The 23,565-nt window shown below is 41.7% G+C and overlaps 1 protein-coding gene across 1 annotated transcript in view; it reads left to right on the top strand.

The window, feature by feature from the left end:
- Nucleotides 1-23,565, top strand: part of LOC111572620 (LHFPL tetraspan subfamily member 7 protein) — a 128,520-nt gene that overhangs the window by 28,033 nt on the left and 76,922 nt on the right. Inside the window, exon 2 of the mRNA XM_023276362.3 lies at nt 6,504-6,642. Within this exon, the coding sequence (XP_023132130.2) occupies nt 6,504-6,642 (139 nt within the window). The remainder of the gene's footprint in view (nt 1-6,503; nt 6,643-23,565) is intronic.

The raw sequence follows: 23,565 nt of genomic DNA, 5'->3' as shown, positions 1-23,565 counted from the left end.
TTTTTTTCATGCGAGCGCGTTCACACACAGATGCAGTGTTGGGAGTTGATGAATTAGGACGCCATTAATTGAAATGTTGCTTGTTTTCTGTAAAAATAGCTGCGTAGCGCTCTGATAGCCTTTATTAGTCTCTCGGGCCGTGTTTAAATGGCACACAGAAAATGTCATGTGTATAAATCTATTACTGCTTCCAGATAATTAAGTGTGTGAAAAATGGACGGGAAACACAAATAAACTACATTCACAGCTTATATATGGGAATATTTAGATTTATAACAATATAGTTTTATGCTGATCATCAATGTCAAGCTTAGTCCAGCCGATTGCAACTTAATAATATGACTTTTATTGTTTGGTGAAAGTGTCCCTTATACGAGTGAACATGACTGCCCTCCCCCTCTCAGGCTTCACTCCCCTATATGAGACATGATGTACCTCTAATATGTCACAGTGAATTGAGAACAGCAGGGTGGGAGGTAGGCTGCACACTTTGAGCCCACGAGGCATGCCAAGATCAAGCAGCGGAGAGAAAGGAAGACATTCCTCTGCATACATGAATATCATTCTAGCAAGAGAGGAAGGAGAACAAAGACCACAGAGGTTAAAGGCATTTTTGTATCTTTAAGTGTGTCTTCTTTGTGCTCTAGTTTCAAAAACAAGAAGTAAAACAGCTGCGTCCTATATCACAACATGTTTTTCTTTACTTATGTTCCTGTTATGGTTTAATAAAGCAGCTATTTTTAATATTTGTATTGTAACGATGGATCACATGCATGTGAAGGGGGTGGTTGTTGGCACTGATCAGCCCTTTGATAATTATCACAGAGCCTCTAATAGCATCTCACAGCTCATTGTGTTGGATTACTGGCCCATGACTTTACTATGCTGGTTCACCGTCTCTGCTCTTATCATGTTGTTTTTGGCAGCAGCAGGCAGTTTAGTTTTAGCATTAAAGCTCTGAAAACCCACTTTACCAAACCTGCTCATCATCCGATGACACCGAGTTAGCTGGTGAACATGATGAAGCACCGTGTCTGTAGATTCTCAGTTCATGGTAATCCTAAATTCTTCAGTAGAGGCTAAATGGACTTCTCTTCTCCTAGCCATCTCTAGACAGATGACACCACTTATCAGGTACTTATATTGCAGTCTTCAGATCCCTCCATTTGCACCTTAAGTCCTCCCTCGGCATTCGCACTTTGAGATGTGTGACTCTTCGATCATTAACAGGCCATTAGTTATGTGAATTTGTGGTGAGAATAAATTCCTGGGACTCCAAACCATTCAAATTAGAACAGAGAAAGCCTCATGATGAGAGATAAAACATCCTCAAGAACCAAAAAGGGAAGATGTACAGCACACTTAAACCTGATTTTTAAGCCAATAAATAAATTATAGAACTCTCTTGTGGTTAGACACATCATTGCTGGTATTAATGTTAACATTTTGCCAAATATATAAAAATCTGCATTTAATAGGTTGAAAAAGCCTCAAAACATCATCTACTCTTTAAAATCACTCAACTTTGTAAAGCCAACGCTGACGTAGAGTCAACAGTCTGGGTCTGATCTATGTCATTACATTTATGTATACAAAATAATGTTAATACCTGCTAATCAGTGGTGGGCGGACCACCTCCTTCAGTTCCCATCCATGGGAGAGAGTCTGTGAAACTGAGGTAATTTTCAGATACCTAAACATGACGGTTAGCACTGTTGCACTGCAGCTAGAAGATCCTTGGTTCCCGTCCTGGGATCTTTCTGCATGGAGTTTGCATGTTCTCACTGTGCATGTGTGGGTTTTCTCTGTGTTCTCCGGCTTCTTTCCACAGTCCAAAGACATGCTGAGGTTAATTGGTCCTTCTAAATTGTCCTTAGGTGTGAATATGAGTGTGATTGTTTGTCTCTATATGTAGCCCTGTGATAGACTGGTGACCTGTCCAGGGTGTCCCCTGCCTTCACCCTAAGTCAGCTGGGATAGACTCCAGCCCCCTCTGCGACCCTAATGAGGATTAAGCGGTGTATAGATAATGGATGGATCCTGATCATGACTTTTGGTGCAGTGTTTGGACTTGTGCTTTTAACAGTTTTGGACCCTCATTTTACCATCCTTCTAACTTATGTTACACCGCGAGTCCAAGGCTGTCCCCACCCTCTCTTAAAATTTCATTTTCTCATCTTCAAGAGCTCTAGTGTATGTGCTCGCCCTGCCAGGTCTGCTTGGCATCAGGTGATGTGCCCTCTAACAGGCCTCCCTATTGGTTACTAACTATTAGAGGGCTACACACACATAGAACTGATGTGATGCAAAGCAACAATAACCACTGTTTATGTTAAGCAGTGAACTAACTGACATTACATAAAGATACCTCCGCTGAACTGATTTAATTATCCAACGTGGTTTAGTAGCTAAACAGTATTAGGATATTGTATAAAGAGCCAGTTGATATAAGTTTTAAACACTGGAGCTGCAACTGAACGCAAGACCCCAAGTAGATCTAGCAGGCTGAGCACATCTGGCACCTGCAGCGGCTCCAACAGATACAGTTCAGTAACACCACAATCCTCCACCACACCAACGTCCACTTCAAGGGATTTCAGAGAGGAAAAGTCCTCCGCCTCAGTAGAGTCCTTGATGGTATCCGTGTGCCAGATTCTTTCCATTTCTCTCTGGCCTGAGGATGTCGCTGAGCTACTCCTGTCTCACACATCCACCCTCCATCTACATGCCTCTACTTTTGCCTACATTTTATCATTTTTCAAAATTATGCAGTGGGTGGAGTTTGATTCAGAGCTGGAGGTGAAGTTACACTTTAAGCTACCAGATATTTCCCCCAGGAGTTGATGAATGGAAAACCGCAGCTCAAAGGAGAGTGAATATTGAACTTAGATTCGCATGGTAGCCATAAATGAATAAATGATGTTGCTCAGTATGTGCAGGATGTGTAACAGCACGTGTATTCATCCTGAACTGTTCAGTGTGGTGTGGCACTTCTGTTCAGTCCACACTGTGATCCACAGACTGTTAGAAATCAGTTTATATATGTACTGCCAGTTTTAGCATATTAGTAGGCTCAGCCTTGGAACCCAGAGATACACTGTACAGTTTTTCTTGTACAAAGTGCTCCGACCACCCAGTGGAGCTGAATGTAGACTCTGGGGCCCAGATTGCTTTAGTCCAGTGACAATTCCAAAAGTTTATTCAAACAAGATGGCTGTCTCCTTGGTGGAAAAAAAAAACCCAGCGGGGAGTTCTGAAGCTGGAATTGCACTGCAGGCTTTAATTTTTAATAGAAATTAATTATGCATATGCTTCAGTAAGAATTGTGGCCAATGAAACACTTTTGAATGTTTTCATTTTTAAAAATACATGACGAATATGTTAACTTATGCATTTCTTTTGTTTTCTTTGCTGCAAAAAAGGAACCACACTGTGACTCCAAAACAGATGACGTAGCGAACTACAAATTTTGTGTATAATTAACACCTACGACTGCATAAAAGCTGGTAATATCAGTGTGTGCTGCCTCTAAGGGCCACTTCTCAGAGCATCTTTTGACATTTCTGCATTTTCTTGTTTTCTGTATTTGAAACATTTCATTTGAGAAGGTGTTTTTAAAGTTGTTTTTTTTTTAAGCATTTTGTCTATTTGCACGTGTTGTCTTAAACTGCAGTGCCTCGATTTGTCAGTACTACTTTACAGCAGCCTCGCAAGGAAGCCCATGTGAGCAGACACTGTACTGCCAGAGGACTGAGAAATGATCACTACGCTGAATAATGATGACATTTGAATCATTAAATCAAATCAAACCATTAATGTTTCTCAAAATGATTTGCAATAAAATGGAGGGTGTTGCTCTCTTTCTGCATATGTTCTTGCCTTGCTTAACTGCTATGGTCAAGGTGCCCTTGGGCCAGGCACTTAACTCCCAGTTCTCAAGGAGCTGATCTGTAACCCAGAGTGAACATGTGTAAATGCACTGTTTATGTATGCTGGGCGTCTGTGAGGAACACACGTGTTCAACAAAAGTGGACAAACAAAGGTCAACAGGATAATGATGACCGTCACCACCAACATCATGGCACTTCACTCCTTTCCTGCTCCCCTCTCTTGCCTTTCTGTCAAACACACAGAACAAGCTAATTAAATCTTCTGTCAGTCATGGAAATCGCTCTGCTTTCATCCTCCCTCCATTCACGTCAGTCACATCAGGGACATGCATAATGACACGTGTTTTAGGGCTGTAATTCCCTCGCGCCTGTTAGACATTTCTCTCTGATCGCCCCCGCCTGCATGCTAATCACTAATGTGGCTCTGTTTTCAGACTGTGTTACTGTGCTGCACTTGTCAAAGACGAACTCCTTTTAAAATGTGTCGAGGTGGATGTGAGGCAGCTTTCTTGAAGCTGGAGAGTCGAGTTGAGAGGTTATGCAGATCAAACGGCGCCTCGAAAACACGCAGGTTGTGCCAAATACACACACACACACACACACACACACACACACACACACACACACACACACACACACACACACACACACACACACACACACACACACTCTCTCTCTCTCTGTCTCGCAGGGCTAATGTAGTGTGTGGCTTTAAACTTAGCTGCCACTCGTCCAGGCATGCACACTTTCCCAGGAGTCCCTGTAAGAGCAGGACAGCTTAGAACATTGATCTGAGTGAAAAGACAAACAAAGCACTGATAGGACAAAGAAACAAACCTCACACATGGATGGCTGAATACAGAGGTTGTACAAACAAGTATGAGCACATTTATACAGTTGGGGTTCACCAGAAAAGCTTTGTCGGGCTGTAATTAACAGAAAAAAAATATTGGTCAGCTACAGTCATAACTTCTCTTCAACCAATCAGCTGATCACAGAGAAAAAAATATATCGACCACAGTGCACTGAGTGTATCAGCCTAAATTAATTAGTTATTTTATACGGAAATTGTAACAGACTTGGAGCAAACCATTGTGCATCTACCCATATCCATCCTTCAATCCATCCATCCATCCATCCGTCCATCCATCCATTTATTTTATATGCCGTTGATCCTGTGCAGGGTCATGGGGTGGCTGGAGCCTGTCTCAGCTGAGTGTGAAGGGCAGGTTACACCTCAGACAGGTCCCATATTCAGAGGATTTCCAGACTTAAAACTACATCAACTGGTACAAGAACGACTGAGGAATTTAACAGTCAAGTTATCTTTCTCTTATTAGATGATCTGCAGCGTTGCTTGTTAGTCTGTGATATGAAAAACACTCGACCTTTAGGCCACCTGCTTGAACAAAATGCAGCCACATGGAAAACTTCTTTGACATGGTGTCAGTTAGTTTGGAGCTGACTCTGACTAACGGTCTGTAAATGTTGTTTAAAGGCCAACTTATGCTTCATGCGTCAGCAAGGGTGCGCTTGACATAAATTTGTGACTGCATGGACCATATGCACTGTAAGGGTGCCAGCTGCAGACGAAGGAAACCAAATGGACCTCAAAACAAACAGCTGTTTGAGATAAGGCTGTGCAAGAAGTTTCTCCATCTTCCATATCTCTGTAATTCATCATTTAAAGAGCTGTGATTGAGGTAATTACTACAGGATGTTGGATTTGCTTTGATTTGTACCTACATGCTTTCCAACGACACAATGGGATGTTCAAAATTCTCCAGAAATCCCATATTTGTCGACACACTGTGCTCAGCACACATCAGGCGTTTTAGCCCAGTATGTAAGTAGCTGCTATAGGCTACAAAAAGTGTAAAGTCACTGTATTTCAGAAACATCCTTGGGAGCCCCACATGTTTTTCTTTGCTATATGAGGGCATGAATGGAGCTGTGTGTGTGTCTGCTGTTGTTTTTTTGACGTCTGCACAGCAAACAGGCTTGCAGAAACAATGAATCGACCCTAAACATTAAATAAGTTGGACCTTGCAGGCTGCATTACGCTGGGTGAGTCATTTGGAAAACACACTGGTGTTCACAGGTAGTCTGTTCCTCTGGCTATCAAAAATCATTGATTCAGCTTTTCTCTTTATGAAACACTGATCATTGATCATTTAGTCATATGTGATATATCACCCAACCAATTGACCAGTCAGCATGTTCACTACAATCCTGCTGTGTGTCAGTAGCATCACTTTCTGACTCTGTTTTTGCTCTTCTTGCTCTCAGCATGTGTGTTTAAGCAAAGATATAATGAATAGGGACAATGCCTCCCTCTTTGGCCTTGGAGTGCTGCCTTCCAGCTGAGAGAGCTATTAACCTGTTAGCTGGGACTGACTGTGAGATTACTCGATCTGACCAGACTGTAGCACACATGCTTGGCTTTGGGGAATGTTTTGAAATGTCGCAACGAATCACAAATCTTTGACAATAAGGTAAACATGTATATTTATAGGGCTGCATAACAGCTTTCTGCATTTTATCCTCTTGTGAAAATGTGGCCAATACATATTCAGCTAAAATGGAATTGTTCTGTGTGTTTGTGTTCCTCAGACCAGTGCGGTGCTGTGTTCAGGAGGCTGTGCTCTGCTGGCTGTCAGCTCCCTGTTGGCCATCATCACCATCTTCCTGCCCAGTGGAGGGTGTGAGAGGAGGATCTGCACCTTGGCTGGATACATGCAGATGGCTGCAGGTCAGTAGAGGCGTGAATATGCACATCAACGCAGCAGCAGGCAGAGACACATGGACTTCTAGCAAATAGATAATGACAAAAATGCTGCATTTCTGAGCTTGTAATGTCCCGCATGAATTTAAAATGACTGATTTCAGCATCTTGAGTACAAGATGTCCTTCTCTGTCCACCTTTCATTATTAGATCCACTCTGCAACCAGCAATGAGAGCGCTGTCTATTACCAGAACTATAAAAAAAAAAGAGCTGACTTTGTTGCCCATCAGTCAAAAACAAAAAAACAAAAGAAACAACTCGAGGACAGCTGCTGCTAGGCAACCAGACTCTGCATGGCAGGGGTGAGCAGCAAAGGGAAGGCAAGGATAGATTTAGAGCCTGCTGTAAAAAGACAATTACGCCTCCTTAACACAGGTCATTGGTTCAGGGCTGCATGTGACTTATCAGGCCGCCGCTTTCATTCTAACAGAGAAGTAGCCCCGTAAACATACCGCGACCCTGTTGGCGCTTTAAAAACCAATAATACACCACGGCTCATGTCGCTGCTTAGCACTGGCCTTCACACTCTTGTCATGTGCATCGGACCATTTTGATGGCAGTTGGTACAAATGTGAGGCTTTTCTCTTTTGTTATATGAGAGGACATGCCTCATGTATGATTTAGTCACAGGAACATATTCTCTTCATACGTGTTGCACCGTCACATACGTTATTTTGTGAGTAGACTAGTGCTGTAAACAGAGGTTGAACTGATCCAGAGCCCACTGGAGCTGAGCTCTCCTTCCTTCAGTATCACAGCCTCCCCAACTCGCATACAACTCATGAAATCTGTTTTCAGACAGCGTGTCGCACTGAATAAACAAATCTATTTTGTATCTGACTTTATTAAACAGTGGTTCTATCACCAAGCATCACAATCTATGAGGGGCTGAACGCAGTTTAGCCACATAGCACAGCAGGAGCCTTTATTCATTATTGCAAGTATCCTTGTCATTGTGATAGTAACCAGGTTCAATGAACTTGAGAAAACAAGTTCAATAAAGTCAAGATACAGATTTCTGGTATTTTCTGCCTTTCCAGTTTCACTTGTGATTTTTTTAAAGTCTCAAGTTGTGTCATGTCATACTCAGTTCTTCAGATGCATCCCATAATTGCTTTTTTTTCTGTCCCTCATTTATTTATGTGACCTTTGTCCTTGGTGTAATTGAGTAGCTAATTTCACTCCCTACATGTGGGGTTTAACTAAACATAATTAGAGACTTCATTCATTAATTCACTGGGCAGGTTAAATCTTTATTGACAAAGCTGGAACTTTCACAGGCTACGGTTAATGGTGTGTTTAAAGTGGTGCTTATTGCTTACAGGCAGACTCTCATACTTCTCTGTCTGACTCCAGAATCAGATCAATGCTGCTTTGGGAAAATGAGAACGAGTCTGTGGCAAAGTGTGAGCACTGAGCCCCTGAGTGTGTGTGTGTGTGTGTGTGTGTGTGTGTGTGTGTGTGTGTGTGTGTGTGTGTGTGTGTAATCCCGTTCTGCGTATCTATCTTCGCTACAGACTTTACTAAATAACAATACAAAACGAGGAGCTGGGTCTTTGTTCCGTTTCCAGGTCGACTCTTGTCTAGATAGACGGAGCTTTCACAATGAGCCCACAAAGCCCCGAGGAGGGCAGATCAGAAGAGTGTTTGTTTTCCCAGTGCTGCAAGTATGTGTGTGCGTGTTGAGAGAGTGCTATCAAAGTGGGCTGATAAACTGTAACAAGCAGATTAAGAACAATGGCTTTCTTTGTGGCGTGCAGCATCATCAGCGTGGCTTTTGACGGTGTGTGTTTTCTGGCAGACTGGGAGAAATGAACTGCTGACGAGATGCTGCTTGACAGCTTTCCCTTTGCAGCTGGAAGTGATGCCTGTTTTGATCCCTGTGTTTTCAACAGTATCTCTGACAGGCAAAGAGATGTCAGCGAGTCTGTGTGATGTTGTGTTACTTTGCTTATGAGGACTGAATGTGATTGAGAAGACAACAATAAAAACTACTAATTTCATGGTGTGGGATTAAGATTAGGAATAAAATAGGAAGAAGCGTAGATGAGGGTAAAGATCTCAGATTTAATCACGATGAAGAAGTCAGAAGTTCTTGGTTCATTTGATGTTTTATCGGCTAGAACAGACATGATGTCCAGTTGGTCTCAAGAGAAGGTGTAAACCATTGGATGTTAAGGAGCTTCACAGCAAGAAGCTTCTGGTTCTGAACCTGCTGGTCGGCTGATACCTTCCTGTATGGACTTTTTCATGTTCTGTATGTGCTTCCTCCTGCAGTTCAAAGGATGCATAGTAGGTTAGGTATTGATTCCAAATTGGTTGTAGATGTGAGTGTGCATGGTTGTCTGGTTCACCTGTCCAACCTTACCAGAAAAATGACAAGACTCATTGAATGTTTAGAAGGGTTTAAATGGCCGCTGTTCAAATAGGAGGCCTTTTGCAGTCGTGTGAATAAGTGCAAGTAATATCTTCAAACTTTTCAGAAAGACAGTGGTGTTGTCACTGTCTGTCATTACTCTGCCAAGGAACGCGGTGGCGTTTTGTGATGATTGGTGTTGGTTTGTCTGTCTGTCTGTCTGTCTGTGCGCCACATTACTCAAAAACATACTAACAGATTTGGATGAAATTTTCAGGGAAGGTCAGAAATGACACAAGGACCACCTCATTGTATTTTGGCAATGAGGTGGCTTGTAGTCTGGATCCACGGACTTATTAGAAATTTCTGTATTATTGTGAGATAGCGGCACAGCGTCACTGTAGCTATGACAAGTAAACACTACGTCAGCTGCCTGCTGACGATCACGTGATTGTGATCCTACTACAAATCGACCACTGCGGCGCATGAATTTTTTAAAGATTTCATCCGTCGGAAATCAAACAACGACTGAGCAGCCTCAGCGGAGTACTGCTCTCTCTGAGTGCTTTTCTTGATTTCAGTGGGGTAGGACTTATCACCGTGGTAACCAAGAAAACAGACAACAAGCTTGTTGCAGATGTTAAAGGAATGATTTTAACCTGAAGTAGGATCTTGTCCTAATCCTAACCGTACAGCAAGGGAAAGCAAAAATGATTATATATATTGACAAAAAAACTCAGTAATAAGTTGAGTACATCTTAAAGTAGTGTTCCCCCTCGGGACATGAACCCCATTCTCCTGGTTAAAAGTCCAGAGATTGAATTACCTTGACTTATATTAGCCTGTTGCACTTGCACTCCACATAATGTCACACAATGAAGAAGCTGCCTGGTGCTGGCAAATGATTTACTACAAGGTGCGATTAAAAAAATCTATGACTGCAGTCATTAAAAGCAAAAACCTCCTTTTGCTGTGACACACTGCTCCAAGCACTTCTGCAATGCCTGAAATGCTTCCTGGAAGTCTCATTATGTCAGCATGCGAGGCATCATCTGTGACGAGCTCTGAACCTCCTAAACTGTTCAACTTAAATTTCATTTGGGGGGAAGACGAAGAAGTGACAGGGAACCAAATGTGGTCTGTTTGGTGGGTGGTGAGTGACAATTATGTTGTTGTGACCAAGAAAACCTGTGTGTACTCACCCTGCTGTGGAGCAAGCGCACTGCAAATTGTGACCACATACAATCCTGCCAGATTTTAGATTATTTGCACTTAATGTTCTCACTCAGAAGCCTCCAGATGTTGCAGTGGTACTCTGTGTTGACAGTCTGACCTTGTGCAAAGAACTCATGTGACACAACTATGTGAATATCTAAGAAAACCATGAGCATGCTTGTTGTTTGCTCCTTACCTGATGTGCTTGGAGACTGCTGTGAAAACTGCCAATTCTTCTCTTAGTGGTAGCTGCAGACACTCCTCTCATCACCAGTGATGATCCTCGGTGCAGAATGTGATATTTGCTCTCTGTTTCAGTTTCAGATCCATGGAGAAATCACAAATGCTCATCTACTAGTCATCTAAAAAACACATGAAACACTGGTCCTGATGTTAAGAGCACTATCTCTTTACTCATGGCAGAGATTGCTCGCACATGTTGAAAGCAAGTGGCTGCACCTGAATCGCACCTTTTATGTCTATAACTAACAGTTTCACACGGGACATAGACTCCCCTCTCCTGAGTGAAAATGTGTTTGCACTTTTGATGGTGTTAAACGACAAACAAGCACGTGTTCTCTGTTTCCTGAAGACATTTCACTAAATCGACGCCAATTCTTCATGTTCGGTGTTCAAATGTATCTAAATGGAACGCAATATTAACATCAAAATCACTTTATTAAAAACGCTGTTAAACATGCGGTTATGTTGCAGACGAATCTGCCAACAAAGGCCCACAGTTCCTGGTTGTCATAGTTAATAAGGCGCTTTCTGGAACATGAGTTTTCCAGGCACTCAGCAGATGGAAATAGTGACTGTCAGAGCAAGTCGTGGAAATATTTGTTAGTGTAAATGCATTTCAAAGAAATCGTGATAAACCTGAGCCCTCCACACTTTCTGTGACAACTGAACTGCCTGCTGAAAGTAGTAAAATCACACTGAAAGCTACTTTACTGAGCAGCTTGGTGATGATTGGAACACATGGATGGATGCCAAGAAGAAAAGCACTGAGGAGCAGAACTGCAAAAATATTCAATTCGTTGCCATCAGCCGTATTGATAAGTTGATAAATTGGTTTGAGCAATTTTTAGAGAAAAAAAACAGCTAAATTCTCTGATTCTGTGTTCTTAAATGTGAATGTTCTCTGGTTTCTTTCGTCCTCTGCAAAAAATAATTTTATACATTTTATAGACAAACAATTAATCAAGGAAACAATGTAGACATTACTGGAAATAATGGTAGTACTAGTGAGGGGGATAAAAAAAAAAGTAAGCGAGCATAAAGTGAATCAGTGCAGCAGACCACAGCTTTAATAGATCCTGCAGGAGTCTGCTGTGTTTAAGACAAAATAAAATGATATTTTACTATTAAAAAGGCATCACACTGAGCATAATATAGCTTTAGAGTGTGTTGGTTGGTTGCTTACAGTACAGTAATGCAATAGTGTGCTGCTTTCTTTTCCCAACAGAAGCACAGAAAACCTTCCCTATAAGGGAGCAAACAGCAACGCCTCTTTCAAAATGTGGTGGCGGTTCATAACTGCACACACAGAGCAGGTCTTGACCCTTTTTGCCTCAAGATGTCTGCACTCATAACTGAGCTGTGAAAGAACATCGGCTGGAGGATGACTCACTGTACCACAGCTCTCCTCCAAAACAGGCCATTGTCTTTTTCATTTCCGACAAAGGGCAAAAGTTCAAAAAACTAATGGCAAGAATAGTTTTAAGTCGTCAACTACCTGGCTGCACGGTGGATCGGTGGTTAGCACTGTTGCCTTGCAGCTAAAAGATCCCTGGTTCGTGTCCCGGCCTGGGATTTTTCTGCATGGAGTTTGCATGTTCTCCCTGTGCATATGTGGGTTTTCTTCGGGTACTCTGGCTTCCAACATTAATTGGTGATTCTTAATTGTCTATTGATGTGAATGTGATTGTCTCTCTGTGTAGTCCTGTGATAGACTGGTGACCTGTCTTCACTGTAAGTCAGCTAGGATAGACTCCAGCCCCACTGATGATTAAGTGGTGTGTAGATAATGGATGGATGGTCAATTGCCTTTATACTAAGTGTTCTAAACTGGGAAAAAAAAGATGTCTTTTTAAAGGTACCTGGCAGGTAGACTGTTCCAAGCATCTCGCAGAACTTACTTTCTGCAGATATGTAGGATCTACAGAAAGTAAGTTCTTAATATCATTAATGCCTAAAACTTTAGCACAGTACTACAAATACTCTCACGGATGTGGGCTGCATGGGTCGAACCAGGAAAAACCTTCTTCAAGGTAAAGCTGCTCTGCTCTTTCCTTTCTCAGCCCAGCGGTCTCGTGGGTGCAGTCCAAATTTAGATGTGAACTTGCTAACCCTTCGCTGGTTCGGCGCAGCGCTCCATCCAGTCGTGGAGCTGCTGCGCCGCCGAGTGCTGCCACCATCAATGTTTTACGCTCCGAGAGAGGGAGGCAGGGCGTTTCTGTGTGCTACGGTGGGGAGCTTCTCCTCCTGTTATACATATTTCATCGACCTGCTCTTCTTAGTGGTCACGATCCATCGGTCTGGATGGCTCTTTGGCGGGATGCTCTGTGTGTGTAAAGAGAGCAAACGTTTTATTTCATTTCATATATTTGTACTTGAATCCTTCTAGCTGTGCAGTTTGGACCAATAGTAACTTTACCGTCTTCCTGCTGGCGTGTTTGACTCCGACCCAGCTGCTGATGGAGGCAGCTGAGGACTGCGTTGGGGGTTTGTCATGCTACAACGCTCAGGCAGATTCTCACAGTGCATTTATCTACTCAGGGCTGAAGACATGTCACACTCAGCTGACTGTACAAGCGTCACTACAAGCTTAATCTCAGCTGTTTTCCTGCAGGGTTATAGCCATATTAACATATGGAGATCATTTACATTATGTGCTTGCATAAAAATATGTGCTGGAGATTTTATTTTCTGCATCGATTCCCTGTTGTTTTCTCTTTTCATTGATGTGACTGCAAGTGAGTTGTGTTCCAGTTTAAAAAAAAAATGTTTTAAGTTGAAAATGGTTCTGTGGGAGCTCGGTGGGTTGAAGACTTGAAAGGGTTTCGCCCGAAGGCTTGTTTTTCTGCTCTTGAAAGAAATATGAACCACAGTGTTTTTTTATTCTGACTTGTATAGCTAGAGATGTTTGTGTTGCTCCAGCTGGAGTAGCAGCAGCAGCTCGTGGTTTTTCATTGCTACATGGAGAGATAAAAGCAGAGCAGCGGCACTCAGTAGTAAACTGGTAACCAGAAGTAAGATCTGGCTTTACTCTAAATTTGGGAGCACTGTTTGGTGATGGTTTTAAAAATATGAGAAATGTGTAGAACCAAACGGCCCAAGGGTGGGTTTTCTCATATCAAGGAATCCTGTGATTCAAGAAATATGTAATGTGTTTTGGGGTTTTTTGTCTGTGTTTCAAACCTTCATGCTCTGGGTAAAGAAATCAACGGATTTCTGAACAGAAGAAAGATATTTTAGATTTTCAAATCAGACAGTAGTGAAGTCTTCAAGAAACAAGCTTGTTTTTTGTAGATGTCTTGCAGTGTTAGTATTTGAAATTATTTATATCAGTAGTTTTTAACTTTTCAGGTTTGGCTTTGGGAAACACTGAGAGACATTTATACCATTTTAAATAGTTTCAAATGTCTGGCTTTAAACTTTGTAAACCAAACATCTAGCTGATTAAATAAGATTAAAAAAATTAACATATTAATAGACAATGAAAATAATTGATGGTAGCAGCCGTGGTGACGATAGGCCCAGGTGGCAGCACCTCAGGAGGCCTGTATGGAAGCCATGAATGACAGCATGCTACATTATCAAAGGCTATAATTGTTGTTTATGAAGCAGGCAGGGAGCTTCGACTTTGTTCATGCAAATTTCATTATGTAGTGTATGTATTTAGGTGAAACGATCCAACATTCTTTAGAACAATTTTCCTTTTTCTGTGGATGAAGTCTATCGCCAGTATATATCCCTGTCCCTGGCACTACAAGAAAAGAATAATTTAAATAATGTTCATCCATGTTAGCTGTGTGGCTAAAGGGATGACTGTAGATCCACGATGGTCCACGCTCTGTTATCTCAGCAAATATCACATATGCTGCACGGACATTAATTTCCCTCTCTGGATCAGATATTAACTTGCTAATCTTTGCTAATTTGCAACAAAACACCATAAACATTATATATGTTTAAAATCAGCATTTCAGCGATGCTCAGAGCACCACTAAGCTGATTTACAGACTCACAGAGCCATTAACTTGGCTATAAACTCTTCTTTTTTAGCTTGTTGATCATCTTGCAGCTTCTCTGATTCATTGTGTGACCCTCGGTGGGTGCTGGCACACATATTTGTTTGAGGTAGAGTAAGTTGATTCTGGAAATTGGGCACAGTGAGCTCACGTTATCCAACAACATCAGCAACAACTGGGCCATTCTTTTGCTGTCTGCTGATATCGCAGTACTTTACTGTATTTCAGCCTCAGGACCATATTTAAATGAAAACCGTGACACTTTGGCTGCTCTTGGCACCGACTCAATGAATACTGCAGTCACAGCAGAATGAATGAAAAGGGCTCTGAGAAGGGAACTTATCTTTCGCTCTGTGGACCAACTTTTGGCTGAAAAAGGTTTTTAATTTGCAGTTAAACTCCACACAACCCCGGCTGTACCCGGTGAATGTTTCCTTTTAAAGAGTCCACCTGCGCAGCCTCCTGAAACTCTCCCCTCTTATCTTCATCCTCATCAGAAAAAGTCCTTCAGTGTTTTTACCCAGACTCTGCATGCTTAGGAAAACGAAAGGCGTTGTGTGTATTCCTGTGTTCCCTCACGCACATACACACTCGCACATCAACTTTCATTGTGCTGATGCTGAGGAAGCCCAGCCCGCTGTGTCAGCGTTCCCTTGGGCAAAGCTGCTATGCAGATGTCCTCCGAAGCATAGTGATGAAAATAGGAAGTTGCTTTGATCTAAGCTCCTGCTGTGTTATTTCTGTGCTGCTGTCGCCGCCGGAGACCATATGGTACCTGTGCCAGGTGTCAATCATCCCTCCGATACAGATGAATACATTTCTATATCGGGCTGGTTTAGAGCGGCAAACTATTAGCAGAACATGTTCCCCCAACAATTAAATTACACTTACCGTGTTTTTCTTTTATTACAGTGTGAGGAGGGATGATTGGACCATCATTCATGTCACAGTTAGTATTCTGAGAGAAACATGTCAGACTGAGGGAGAGATCTTTTCTTAGAGAGCAAACATCACCGAAACATTGTTTGGGTATCTGTACCATCTTTGAACTCATTCCAGCATCCTTCAGGCTCCAAATGTAGCCGTTCCTGGACAGTTTTTCCACATTCCTGTGTGAGGGGAGCAACTTTAGGTCAAGGGCCTTGCTGAAGAAATCCTCCTTAAGAACTTTTTGTTCCTGGTCAGATGCTTCCTGCTCTGCCCCTCAGGCTGCTCCTTCTCGTTTAATATGCTGTGTGTCTGACAGCGTTTGTGTGTAGTCAATCAATGCTCCTTTTTTTTTTTTTTTTTGGACATGTCACCCCTCCATCTTCCATCCAACTTTTTCTTTCATGCTTTTGTCTTAGCTCCTCTCCTCTCGCAGAGTTTTCCCTATAAGCACGTCTTTATCACAGTCAGGACTCCAAACCTTTGCTTTGCTTGTTTTCTGTCAATCGCTGATATTTCATTCTGTTTCATCATGAGCGGGCCGACTCGAGGCTTTCGCACATACCACAAAAATACAATTTTTGCAGTAAGAACTTGTTCACAGTCGAATCTCACTGATCTCCTGAAGAAGTCAGAGGCAGAAAAGTCGATTAAGCTTTTATACACACACAGATCAGCCGTAACTTTAAAACCACTTGCCTTATATTGTGTAGGTTCCCCTAGTGCCACCAAAACAGCCCTGACCTGTCAGACATGGACACAGTGCTGCATCCTGGCAGCAGGAGGTCCACCGTGGATCCTTTGTATTCTGGTGGTTGCAGAGTGAAGGATCAGGCTTGTTCTGGCAGATGTTTGGGGAGCAGATCTGGGGGGTTTGGAAGCTGGATCACCGCCTTGAGCTCCTTGTTGTGTTCCTCTAGCAGTCTCTGAGCAGTTTTTACAATGTTACCCTGTCGGAGGAGAGCCATTGCCATGATGGGGTGGAACATGTCAAAGTAGCATCCACATGAATGATGGGATGCAAGGATTTCCAGGAGAACTCTGCACTGTAATATGATGATCAGTTTTATACACTTCACCTGTCAGTGGTTTTAATGCTGACTGTTGTGAGCTTTGTTTGTGTGACTGTTTGTGTTGACAGAATGTGACCCAGTTTAGATGCGGTGTGACACTGCAGCCCCCTCACCTGCAGCTCACAGCGAGCTGACAATAGATATTAGCCATAGATGTGTATCTTGTCAGTCACTCAGAGTGTGTGTGTGTCTAAGCATGTTTGACTGTCACTTCTCTGACAGTCAGAGATGCTTTGTGCTCTCGCTGTTGACGCTAATGTGATCGGTCACCATCGCTGCCTCCCGCTACACACACATGCAGCAATCTGAACAGCTTCTTTGTGCTCATTAATTAAACGGGACAGGAGCAGATTTACACAGAAATTATTAATATTTACGGGATAAACACTACACAGCCACTTCATGTGCAGACTTGACAAAGCGTTTACGAATATGTAGCAACTTTGATTCATTCATTAATATGTTTTGTTGCTGTGTTGCTGCATCTGTCATGATTGTAAATGTACCCAGATGGATAAACTCTGCTTATGAATCAAAGCCTGAGTGTGTTTGTATGTTTGTGTATTCTACGCTCACGCATTGGTCTAATCTGATGTCTACTGTAATTATGAGCACGGCGGCGTTTGGCTCGGCTCGCTCACTGATACATTACCCACAAAAACCACAGTAATTGGTCCACCAGTCAATTAGAGTCGGACTGTAATTAAGACTGAACTTTCATCCTGTCCAATTCATCAGTTTTCTTTTAATTTACTGGAAAGGCCTCTTATAGACTTTGTGTTGAAGCAGTCTTCTGAGATCAACATTTTTTATTTTTTTACATCTTTAATGTTGCCTTTTGAAAGAGTGTCTGTGCTTTGATTTGCTTCTCCTCATCAAATGTGAAGAAGCAAGAATACCAGAGATTTTTTTCTCCGATATTAATGTGCTTTACAATATTAATTAACCTTCCTTATCTCTTGTATATGCTGGAAGCCCTTTGATTATCTCTGCGCCTGCACACACACCCACACACACACACTCAAACAGAGCTTTCCATAAGCACCGGCTGTCAGCCAAACACACCATTACACTCATTAAAGTTCAGCTGGCTACTTTATCCTGTAAATTTCTGATTGTAATGAAATGGTTTTGATTAACAATTTAAAATTGCCTGTGTGTGCACGTTTTTATAAAACAACGCATGCAACAAAACAGAGAAACACGTCGATGCGTATGTTAGTTCTCCACATGTTCTATATGAATGTGTGTGTGCTCAGTTAAGAGGTTGTGTCCAACTGAGAAGAAAGCTGACAGTCGTGTTTAGTGTTTCACAAGTATAAGCTAAATAATTGATGACAAAACACATTAAGAATTGCATTGATTGCACAGACAAGGGACATCCTCATTAGGCAGGTTACTTTGAAAAACACTTAACGCTAACAGCACTAATGACCTCTCCAGTGAAAACCCAGTTTTTTCTATCTTGTTAACATGTCCATAAGTTTCACATAATGAGTGAAATCAGCAGTCAAGTCATGACTGAGCATTTCTGCCTTAAGGCTGCAATGTACTGATGACAAACTCAAAAACGTGGTTTTTAACTTTTGGGGGTTTCATACACAAACCTACAGAACCAATCATGTCCACTGGCATGATGGAGCTTTCCGTTTTCTTCCACAGAATTAGTTTCCAGATCAAACATGTAGGCATCCTAAAGCACGGAGTGGTGGTGGCTCAGATAGTACAGTGGGCTGTCTGCAGGCGAACACCTTGCACAGTAACTCTGCCACCATTGGTGTAAGTGTGTGTGTGTGTGTGTGTGAACAGGTGATGCATTGTAAAGCACTTTGTAGAGTAGCTAAGGTTGAAAGTGTGGACTCGTCAGCATTTGCCCTTTATGGCTGAATTACTCCAGTGTTACAACTTGTTAGTGTGCTGTATAGTGCAGTTTCACAGTGAGCAGAATTGTAGGTGAGCTGGTGTGCTCGGGTGCAGCGAGGGAGAGGTGGAAGGTTCATAGATCTGCACATACTAGAGGCAGCAACAGTGAAGAGCTACATTTAGAGGCTGAAATGGATTATTTTCATGGCTTCATAGAAGCTTCTAAATATTTATGTTTGAGTTTTGCAGACTAAATCAATGACCAGAAAGAGGCTTCAAAAAGTCCACTGAAAGCTGTTCTTGATACCCCACACAGACATTTATGGGTCAAATGACGTTGCACTTTACACAACCGAGGATATGTAGAAATTAAAGTGATTCAGTAGATTGACATGATTTGAGTCAAGTAATTCACAAGTTTAGTGACTAATATAGAGTTATTTCTAGCACAGGTTTATCTTCTCTCTAATGTAAAACCAGTACAATACAGCTAGATGAGACATGAGATTAAAAACGTGTCCTATCAATCAGAAATATTGACCAGCAGTGTGGCATGTCTTGATAAAGCTTACAGTGAAGAGTCTATAAATAAAATATCACAAATAAGATCTAATGGTTTGTAATTTCTGTTCTGAGTTCTGAGCAGTCATGAAAAGATGTGGTTTTCAATATTAATATCTGTTTACAAAGTGTGTGGGCCAAAATCCACATGGAGGCTAATACTTCCTTAGAATAATTCACAACATGTTTACAATTGGGTAGGCAAAGTCATTAAAATACGCAGTAATTATGATTAGTGTATATGATGGAATAGCACCAGGGGCCACTTTCATAGCTATAATTTTTCTTGGGAGCGACATGTCCTCGAACTCCCTTCGCCGGCTACTTTCCCTCTGCCTTGCTGCTCCATATCTTTGTAGAAAGCGCTGCTGGAACTGCCCTACTGTGCGGTTACGCCTCCCTGAGTTGTGTCACGGTGGCAAGCAACAAATGATATGTTGACGGAGGAGAGGAGCAGGTAAGATGAACAGAGGCAGATCGAAAAGAGAGGAGCAGGAATTGCAGCACTTTATTATTTTCTTTCTGCTCTTTCATATTGGTTCTGGTGGACCACTTCAGTCCTATCACTTCTGTCAGATGGAGGGGAACTGAGTCCAGAACATGTTCGTCTGTTTCTTATTCCTCTCCTGCTTCCCTTCCCTTCCTGTTCCTCCGTCATTCTGCCATGAAAGCTCCAGCAAGAGCACACACACACACACACACACACACACACACACACACACACACACACACACACACACACACACACACACACACACACACTGAAATAGTGGCTATGCATATTACATGAGTCCTCCACCTCTGAAGGCCTCTCTGCTTTTTTCATTTTGCAACTTACAGCAGAGATGATGAGGTGGAAGCCAGATCCTGCACTTAAGGGCTCTTTCCTTTCTTTTCTGCAGAAGCTGCTGTTTATGGCCAAAGATTTTGTGTGCTGCAGTTTGAAACATCAATATGCAATTCAGTAATATCTTTGTCTAACGATTGTAAAGAGCTGAGAGCAGGAAATTAAAGAAATCCTTTGCCTGTTGATGTGCTAGTGTTTCTCTGTAATAAGATGAGGTTTCCCATAAACCCTATTGCTGTCTTTTAATCTCCCCTCGCTTGGCGTTGCTCTGCGTGTTGTCTCTTTTGCTTTACAGAAGCTAAAGAGACAGTGTTGGTGAGGATTCTTTAACAGCAAGATTTGTCTTTCTTGTGCCTTTAGATTTTATTTCTCCAAAAATAATTGGATCCAACAAGCTGAAGTATGGGAAAGTGTTCAATATTAAAAACACTGAAGCCTAGGGATGTCACAGTTCAAAGCAATAAGCCTAAGCCTGAGATGTTTGAACCTCTGCTGTCACACAGGTATTGTTAAATTGAATTATTTCCTTAATAAATAAAGCATTATCAGTCAATAATTAAGTAAGTCCTAATGCAAATTGAACACACTGGACATTCATGTTGTGATAATGTTGCTGTTTTCTGCAACGGATGCATGATACAGGTTGCAGAGACAGTTTATAAGGACAGTGTATGATCACTATTCTAGTTGATGCCAGCTTGATTTAACATGTGTGCAGGCTGGAGGTCATTAAGCATGACAGAAGACATTGTCATTGTGCCCCACTGCTAGCTAAACATCAACAATGCTCTCTGCTTGCCCATGCAGCACTGCCCACCACCTCTGGTCACTGCAGTATCAAACAGTAAGAAGCTCTGCATCTGGTGGCACAAACAGGTACTACAGCTCTACAATACTTGAAGTGTAATATTTAGGTAAATGATAATGGGTATTAACAGATGTTAAATATCTAATGGCTCAAAAAATTGAATCAATTATGTGCACCATCACTGACCTAGGTCTTTTTAAGTTAAAGCTCAAAACCTTCCTGTTTAAAATGGTTTTTAATACCTAGCGGCATGGTGACACTTTATTACTTTTATTTCTTTTAGATGTGTATTTCAGTGCCATTATATTGCTGTTTATTTTTATTATTTTATTGTATATTTTACTGCTGTCTCCGTTTTAAGTTACTGTTACTACTACTAATAATAAATTTTATTTGTAATCTACTTTTCATTTAGGCAAAATCTCAAAGTGCTACATTTAAGCTATAAAACAGATAAAAACATAACAATCATCCCATAAAAACAGAACATGCAGATAAAATAACAATTAAAAAACAGAAACATTCAGGGGCATGTTTGATTAAAAGCTTCGTTAAAAAGAAAGGCCTTTAGCCCTTTTTTAAAAACATCAACTGTCTGTGGAGCTCTCAGGTGCTCAAGGAGGGAGTTACTGTGTTGTTTTTAAATTATTCTCTTGTCTTTTACTGTGAAGCACTTTAGTCACCCTTTGCTGTTGTAAAGGGCTATATAAGTTAACTTTGATTGATTAATTGAATTGTTAGCTGGGGGTTTGTGCCACAGTAACACTAGTTACTGTTCTGAGAAACGGGATGCACCTGTGCGAACACTCAGGTGTGTGCTCTGGTTGTTTCTTAAGTAGGTCTACAGTAGATACTCGCTGGTTACAGTCACACTAACACACTGGTTTTGGAAACAGTAACACAAGTCGTACATGTGTGCGCGTCTCCCAGGAATTCCCAGCAGTGCCTGTTTGATGAGAACAACAGCCAGGATGAGTCATTGTTGTGTCTGTGGCTGTTGGATTGCAGCTGCTTTAGTCTTCCACACTGGGCCTTCTGCCGTAAAAAAAAAACCACACACACACACTTGGATGAGCGTTTGTGTGTGCATGTTTATGCGTGCTTCCTTTTCAGTTTCATTTCTCTTATGTCGTTTTATCCTCGTCCCTCTCATGCAGTGATTGATCCTCCGCTCAGAGGCTTCTCCTGAGTGTGCGGTGATGAGTGAGAGCTTGTGCCACTTTGTCGTGTTTTTGTTTGCGCCATCTGTGTTGTTGGGAATTAGTTTTTGTAGGCAATATGAAGGCTTGAGACCGCCGGTACCTGTCACACGCACACTGTGATTGATTAGGCAATGTCGCTCAATTGCTATTGCTTTGCTTGTGTTTATGACTCCCTCATTTGCATGAGGTAAATGAATGTGTTTGCTCTGCTAAGTGAATTAAAAATGCTGCATCTGAGATTTGTGTGTAGGTGTGTACATGCATGTAGGATGATCAACATATTGTTAACAGCCACACATCTACTGTATGTGAAAATGAAGTCATGAAACAATGGATTGGAAAAGATTTCAGCCCATATTTCCCTCTATTAGGAACTGACTGATTATCGGTGTGGCTGATTATTGGATCTGATATTCAGCATTTTTCAGATTATCTGTTTTGTCATTTTTTGAACTGATGTCCAATGAAGAAAATTCACTGAAAAGTGTACTAATACACAATGTTAAGTGACAGACTCTACACTTAAAATGTGCACAGTCACAACTTCAATGCAGCAATTTGTGGTAATTCTGTGTACGGTGCTGATAAAGTGCAACAAAATAAGACAGAAAAATAATATACTCTTTTGAACTAGCAGAGAATATTTTCCCTGCATGTACACTTGCTGAACTTTCAGGTCTGCACAGATGAAAAGGAGGAAACAGCAGTGGTTCAGGACATGTTTGCGCTTTCAAGTGTCCACAGCAAAGGAAGAGAGAGCAGCAGAGGGAATATTTTTTCACAAGGACATCAGAAGCAGCAGGGCGACTGGGGACTGACTGAACATTGAGAGTTGGCTGGATAAGAGCAGGTATCAGGTAGATTCAGGCAGGATGTCCAAGAAAGCCTTAGATCATCCGCAAGTTTGTTGTTGAACTTCTTTTTTTTTTTTTTTTTTTTTTTTGAGGGAGTAATGCAAAACCAGAACTGCATGAGAGAAGCTACCAAAATCAAATCATGTTTGAAATAAAGAAAATCAGACCAGGAAGATTAGAAGTAGCTGTTGCCTGTACATACACTTACTCATACTAATGTATATAAATTGTGCAGGACACATTGATCCTCTGTTAGCTGCCTGAAATCTTTTCTTTCAAACACACAGTAAGTATTTCCCTTGTGGCTAGCAATAAATCACGTCAACCTCTTTTCACATTCTGGGTCTTTGTTCATTTATTGCCCTGCTTTGTTTGATGCTGGTGTTGCAGTGAAGCTGCACCCAGTCCAGTTCTGATTCATCTGACTCATGTGTCTGATTATGCTAGACAGAATGAATTTATAGCAACAAGATGGATTTCAAACAGAGAGTTACACTGGGATGTTTCATTTAGACCACTGGCTGTGAATAACGATGGATGAGTCCTGCTTGACATCACCGACAGATTACCTGAAGAGCAGTTTTGAAGCTCAGTGTGGTGTCTCGCTGTTGTTATCTTGGCAGTACTTGACTCCTTCTAACTCCTGGTTAATCTTAAAATGAGCAAAGAGGTGGAGCATGAGTGGTGCTGAGTCAGGCCATGCAAACATCTCTGGGCCATTGACTATCTTGTGAAGGCTCCGACCCAACAAAGCTGCCACACCCTTATTTATGCATAACAATAGCATTATTGCAACTAAAATGGTTGAGTTTTACGAAAATTCCCTGGAGAAATTAGTTACAGAGACCCCGTTTTTTTGTAGCAGGCTGTAAACAGGTTTATTTCTGCTGTAATGTAGTTCATTATAACCACAGATTGCAGATACAA

This window comes from Amphiprion ocellaris, chromosome 14 (assembly GCF_022539595.1).
Source record: "Amphiprion ocellaris isolate individual 3 ecotype Okinawa chromosome 14, ASM2253959v1, whole genome shotgun sequence".
Classification (NCBI taxonomy): domain Eukaryota; kingdom Metazoa; phylum Chordata; class Actinopteri; family Pomacentridae; genus Amphiprion; species Amphiprion ocellaris.
This window is presented reverse-complemented; position numbering and strand designations above follow the sequence as displayed.